The sequence below is a fragment of the Anneissia japonica genome, unplaced genomic scaffold (assembly GCF_011630105.1).
Source record: "Anneissia japonica isolate Jap-2015-1 unplaced genomic scaffold, ASM1163010v1 scaffold41438_len39341_cov114, whole genome shotgun sequence".
Lineage (NCBI taxonomy): Eukaryota > Metazoa > Echinodermata > Crinoidea > Comatulida > Comatulidae > Anneissia > Anneissia japonica.
In genome coordinates this window covers 12,361-19,456 of record NW_022759119.1, presented here as the reverse complement: position 1 = coordinate 19,456, position 7,096 = coordinate 12,361, and the positions used below count along the sequence as shown (strand labels likewise).

The following is a 7,096-nucleotide window of genomic DNA, read 5'->3' as shown; positions in this document are numbered from 1 at the left end:
AGATGTGTAAAACGCTGCAGTTTTATACAGCATGACACTCGCCGAGAAAAAATTATTTGGTATCTATTGCCTATGGCATGGGAGCATTCAGACTAAGGAGCAGGCAAGGGCTTTTCACAAGTTCTACTAAATATCGCTCTGTTCATTACTTTAATTTCGAAGTTGCGATCTACAAGCTTTTTGAACATTTCTGTTAGCTTTATGAGAAAAACTGCTTGGGGGTTAGATATGCAAAAATAATGTAGGTATTCGTGGTCTAAGGCCATATAAAAAAATAATTGGTTAGCATCCCCTCCCTAACATCAGAGAGGCCACCAACCCGATTTTTTTTCTTTTTGTTTTCTTTACAGAACACTCACAAACTCCATTTAATATAGGTTTGTTTACCACCAGTCAGCACACTAGCCAGATCACTCATTTCTGATTATATTGATCAATTGTGCGTGATTATATAGAAATAACTGCATTATGACTCTCTTATGTTTCTGCTTGCTATAGATAAATTAAAAAAATTCCTGTATGCAATTTTAGTCTCTATTGTTTTCTCCTTTGTTTTGCTATTTTTCCATGCGACACTCTTTTTTCATGTTTGACGAGAGAAAAAAAACCTCTCTCCCTACCATGAAAATTGATAACCTAAGGATGCTAACCAATTTTTAAACTTTACATGGCCTAATGGTTATGATACTCTCCTTGATAGCGAGAGGTTGCAGGTTTAAATACCAGCAGAGACTCATTTTTTCATACAACTGATATAAGGGATCTTTTCGTTGATATATACTTGATATGATTATTACAACATGTTCCTATTTGAGAAATTTATTTATCTATTTGTCTATATGGTGTCATTAGGCTGGTTAAATTTTAACTTGACTCCTCGACTACAGCATTCACTCATCATATCATTCACAATTACACCAGATAAACTGCAACCACTCATGTTAAGAGTACTCAGTGTAGGAGCAATAACCAATAAAGATGCTAATAATGAACCATCAATGTTGCTGAGATTATTACCACTGATAACAAGCTTCATTAATTCTAACTTGACTCCTGCACTACAACACTCTCTCATCATATCATTCACAATTACACCTGATAAACTGCAACCACTCATGTTAAGAGTACTCAGTGTAGGAGCAATAACCAATAAAGATGCTAACAATGAACCATCAATGTTGCTGAGATTATTACCACTGATATCGAGCTCCATTAATTTTAACTTGACTCCTGCACTACAACACTCTCTCATCATATCATTCACAATTACACCTGATAAACTGCAACCACTCATGTCAAGAGTACTCAGTGTAGGAGCAATAACCAATAAAGATGCTAACAATGAACCGTCAATGTCACAGAGATTATTATCACTGATATGAAGCACCGCTAATTCTGTCTTGACTCCTTTACTACAGCACTCTCTCATCATATCATTCACAATTACACCTGATAAACTGCAACCACTCATGTCAAGAGTACTCAGTGTAGGAGCAATAACCAATAAAGATGCTAACAATGAACCGTCAATGTCACTGAGATTATTATCACTGATATGAAGCACCGCTAATTCTGTCTTGACTCCTTTACTACAGCACTCTCTCATCATATCATTCACAATTACACCTGATAAACTGCAACCACTCATGTTAAGAGTACTCAGTGTAGGAGCAATAACCAATAAAGATGCTAATAATGAACCATCAATGTTGCTGACATTATTACCACTGATATCAAGCTTCACTAATTCTAACTTGACTCCTGCTCTACAACACTCTCTCATCATATCATTCACAATTACACCTGATAAACTGCAACCACTCATGTCAAGAGTACTCAGAGTAGGAGAAATAACCAATAAAGATGCTAACAATGAACCATCAATGTTGCTGAGATTATTACCACTGATATCAAGCTGCATTAATTTTAATTTGACTCCTGCTCTACAACACTCTCTCATCATATCATTCACAATTACACCGGATAAACTGCAACCACTCATGTTAAGAGTACTCAGTGTAGGAGCAATAACAAATAAAGATGCTAATAATGAACCATCAATGTCACTGAGATTATTACCCCTAATATCAAGTTTCTTTAATTCTAACTTGACTCCTGCACTACAACACTCTCTCATCATATCATTCACAATTACACCTGATAAATTGCAATTTTTTAATGTAAGGTCACACAGTTTAACAGCAATAAGTAAAGATGCTAATAAGAAACCACTAATATTGAGGATATTACCACTGATATTAAGGTTAATTAAATTATTACCATTGGAAACACTATAACAATTGTAGAAATAGCATGATGAACTGCCATTCCTTATTGATAAATAGAAAAGTTCAGAAGCAATTCATAAAATGATACAATCAATGAACCATCAATGTCACTGAGATTATTACCAGTGATATCAAGCTTCAATAATTCTAACTTGACTCCTGCTCTACAACACTCTCTCATCATATCATTCACAATTACACCTGATAAACTGCAACCACTCATGTTAAGAATAAACTGTGGAGAAGCAATAACCAATAAAGATGCTAATAATGAACCATCAATGTCACTGAGATTATTACCACTGATATCAAGCTCTTTTAGTTCTAACTTCACTCCTGCACTACAACACTCTCTTATCATATCATTCACAGTTACACCAGATAAACTGCAACCACTCATGTCAAGAGTACTCAGAGTTGGATAAATAACCAATAAAGATGCTAATAATGAACCATCAATGTCACCGAGATTATTACCACTGATATCAAGCTTCTTTAATTTTAACTTCACTCCTGCACTACAATACTCTCTCATCATATCATTCACAGTTACACCTGATAAACTGCAACCACTCATGTAAAGAGTACTCAGAGTAGGAGAAATAACTAATAAAGATGCTAATAATGAACCATCAATGTCACCGAGATTATTACCACTGATATCAAGCTTCTTTAATTCTAACTTGACTCCTGCACTACAACACTCTCTTATCATATCATTCACAATTACACCTGATAAACTGCAACCACTCATGTCAAGAGTACTCAGAGTAGGAGAAATAACTAATAAAGATGCTAATAATGAACCATCAATGTCACCGAGATTATTATCTCTAATATAAAGCTCCTTTAATTCTAACTTGATTCTTCTACTACAACACTCTTTCATCACATCATTCATAATAGCACCTGTAATACAACATGGGGAGCAGTTCAATGAGTAAAGTTGTGGTGCAAAACTAAACAAATGAATTATAAAAGAAGCAGTACTTAAGCTATGCAATTCAAATTGTGTTATATCATATTTGAAATTCAGTTTTTGACATTCTTCTGTTAGGCATTTAATATCATCACCACATATTTTACTTGCTATATGCAAAATATCACTTTGATCTGATACAGCAATCATTATGTGGGCAATCATTTTGCATTTTTCTTCAGATGACATTTCCTTACCAGAATAGGTTTCCAACCAAGACTCGAAATTATCTCTACCAATTTGTCCAGAAAACTTTGAACTTGTACTGAAAATTTGCATAATTTGAAGAAAATTTTCAATTTGATTGACCTTTACATCAGATATGAAGTGATGGATAACTTTTCTTAGTGATTCACATATGTCATTTATGTGTGGCATTATTTCTAAATTTTTCTTAGTCATTTCATCAAATAGTTCCTTTACTACAGTACACCTGTGCTCTATTTTCACAAATTTAAAATGTAGCCTTAAAGAGCGATATGTTGATGGATTGTTTGTTATCCAGTGATTAAAAAACATGCCAGCACCAGTACCTAGAAATCCAATTGCAAACACTCTTGCATTTTGCAAGTGTGTATTTTCTCTTATAATCTTCCATTCATTATCATCCAATTGCTGAAGTAACCTTTTCATGCCTACTGAGCACTCACTCTCCAATCCTGCTGCCTGACATAGTTTGCATAAGTAAAATCCTACCAATGACTCTACTATTAATTTGTGAGGAGCTGTAAAAATCTCTTCAAAATCAGACTTTAGGTTCGGTGTATCTTTGTACACAAATCCCAGTTTTAAAGCTAAGGCAACCATTTCTTCTCTTCCTTCCATTTCTGCTTTGTTTATTGAAAGTTGATTTCGTTTTAAGCCATTATACATACACTTCCCTAACAGCAGCATCGGTTCAACATACTTCTGTGGAATATTTTTGAATACTGAGATTTTTTGCTCCTTATCTGCTTGTTTTTCAATGAACTGATTCAAGATGGTTCTAAAAATCTCTTTAAAGAGATCAGCTTTATCAGCTGGAAGGTGTTGCCTTTCTTCCCACATAATACATACTGATAGAAGCAACATTGGATTTTTACACATTTCTTTGACGTCCACATGTTTATATTTAAATCCTGAAATCAGCTCCAACTCATCCAAAAGTGAGTCTCCTAATGCAGGTTCTTTAAAATACTCAAAATGTTTCTTAATATAATTTCTTACATTAACTTCACTGAATCCCTTCACTTTCACATGTATGCTACTCTCTTTAACAAACTCATCTATATTTTCAGATCTTGTTGTAAGTATTACTTTGCATTTAAGCATTTTTTCTTTTTTGAATAAGCATATTGGACTCTTACTACCCTCTTTCAATTCATCTAATCCATCTAATAACAATACAATGTCATTATCGTGATTCCTAATAAATCGTTTAACCAATACAGGATCTTGAGAAAGATTTGTTTCAAGATAAAAATCCTCTATGTCTATTTGTTTTAAAATACCATCCAAAAAGGTTTCACTTTTGTCAATAGTGGATATTTTGACAAGAAAGACTATTTTACCTTTGAAGGTTTTGTCTGATTCTGTGGCCCAATTGTATGCTATATACCGGAGAAGGGTTGATTTGCCAATACCACCCTCACCTTCTATTAAAACTTTACATGCAGGTGTGGATTTTATAATATTTAAAACCTCGTTCAAAGTTGTAGGCTTGACATCTTGCTTCTTTTCATTTTCTTTGAGTAGATCCAGATCAGTGAACATGTGGGCAATGTCTACTTTGTATCTAGTATTCAAAGTTGCTGGTGTGAACTGGATGGCATTGCAGCACAATTGCTGTTGAGTTCTTAGTAGATAGTTTTTAATAACCTCGTCTGAAAAAAAATTAATTATTTTTCATAAAGAACTGTCTTCAAATGGAGAACACTGTACGGCAGGATCAAGAATACAAGTCACATATAATGGCCTGAATATTAATATTATTACTTCTATCTTAATTAATTAGTAATAATACTAACATTGAATGCTTTCAATACCAACAAACATATATTAGAGTGCTTTCAAAATTACATAAAAATAAATATATTGCAAGTATTTATTGTATACATTGTTACAAAATTGTTACAACTAATAATATTAGTACTGTATTTATATTCAATTAATCAAAATTAGCATTATGTATCAATGGTAAAGCTACAGTAATCATATGTACAACATGTGGTCTTGGAGCTGAAGGAGCCATTATTTACTCTCAAAAAACTGTCTAAAGCTTGCAGGGCAGAGGGCAATTGTTGATGGAAATAATGGCCCATATTTTCTATAAGGCCCAAAATATCTTGACTATAATTGCTTCATAAGTCAGTAACCCTGTTTCATATACTGTGCAGTATATGTAGGCTATATATATTCAAATTGCTGGTTATGGTGACCGGTTGCTCAGTGAACAATACATTAACTACGCGAATGGGAATGCTTTCCTAGAAGTACGCGCACTGACACTCTTTACTGCTCTTTGCGATACAATACAAATAAATTGATTGTGGTTGATAAAGTTGATTTAGGTGTTAGGTAGGCCTAGCCTTTTGGTAGGCATTTGTTAAATAGATTATAAGTCAATCACCTCGCCAAGGTAGGTGATTTAGGCTTTGTTCATGTCAACCAGCACCGTAAAACAAGATTTTTGACATTCTCTGTGCAAGTTTAGAGCTTGGCCTAGCAAAGAAATATTTATCACAATGTAAAACAACCCCAGATTTGAAGTTTCAAATTTAAAAAAAAAACTGAATTAGTGCCTATTGCCTAGTTTGAGATAGGAAAATTATATGCAAATGTAAGTGATGATGTCACAACTGACTCATATTTTGTGCATGTAAATATACCATACAATTTGAGATCACACTTAAGCTCTACTGTATAAAAATATTCATGTAGGTTTTATTTTGTAATTTACTAATTTAATGTTTTGTCTATAAATCAAATGGGGTGAAATAAACCAGCTGTGAACATGAAAGATTTTCACAGGGTCTAGGGCATGCTAAATCTGGGTAAAACTGACATTTTCTGTGGCTTTAAGTAATTTTTAACATTTATGATTCTGGGCTCCAGACTTTTGTCATGGTGATTTTGTTGCTTTCGGGGCCCCAAAACACTTGTTTGAATAAAAAAAATGAAATGATTAGATACTATTTGCCATTAATGTTTGCGATTGTTATCTTATCGGCAAAAACAAAGGCAAAGGTACGAAGTTTTACATTAAATTAATCTACAGTAGCTGTGGAAGTGGAGGATTGTTAACACCTTGAGATAATCTGTTGGTTGTATAATGTGCTATATAAAAAATTGTTAACAAAGAGAACTGTTCACCCCTGCAAATACATTAAATAATTTGAGCACTTTTGTACCTTGACTTGGTAGTTGTTGATGTGTGCTTGATTGCAATCTATCGCCATTACCTGCAAAAATATATTCATTAATAAACAATTAAGGTACATTTTGTATATTAAACTACAATTTACTGTAGTGACACACTACATATTATGCTCATGTTTCATTTTACTTTTAATGCTGTTAAAGCTCGGTTTCCATACAATTGCTGCACAGTCGCTACAGCTTTTTCTCTGCAATCCTTGCACTGCCTAGCTGTCCCCAACGCAATCGGAAACGCTCTCAGATTCCACTGACCAATCAGCGTCGGCATAGGAGTAAGTCATAGCGTGTAGCGATTTGTATGGAAACCAGCTTCACAAATGCATGGCTATTGTACTTATGAAAATAAAGACAATGCATGATATAAACAATAAAAATATACAGATACATTTTAAACAATCATATATCATGTTAT

The 7,096-nt window shown here is 33.7% G+C and overlaps 2 protein-coding genes across 2 annotated transcripts; both read right to left on the bottom strand.

Annotated features, from left to right (window-relative positions):
- Nucleotides 1-18: 18 nt before the first annotated feature.
- On the bottom strand, nt 19-2,192 carry LOC117125570. The gene has a single exon (XM_033272099.1). It carries the CDS (start codon nt 2,138-2,140, stop codon nt 836-838), a length of 1,305 nt encoding a protein of 434 aa, XP_033127990.1. The 5' UTR covers nt 2,141-2,192; the 3' UTR covers nt 19-835.
- A 139-nt stretch (nt 2,193-2,331) lies between these two features.
- On the bottom strand, nt 2,332-6,884 carry LOC117125569 (NACHT, LRR and PYD domains-containing protein 3-like). The gene is made up of 2 exons (XM_033272098.1): nt 6,657-6,884; nt 2,332-5,129 (listed from the first exon to the last, which is right to left on the bottom strand). Exon 2 carries the CDS (start codon nt 5,017-5,019, stop codon nt 2,332-2,334), a length of 2,688 nt encoding a protein of 895 aa, XP_033127989.1. The 5' UTR covers nt 5,020-5,129; nt 6,657-6,884.
- Nucleotides 6,885-7,096: the final 212 nt, after the last annotated feature.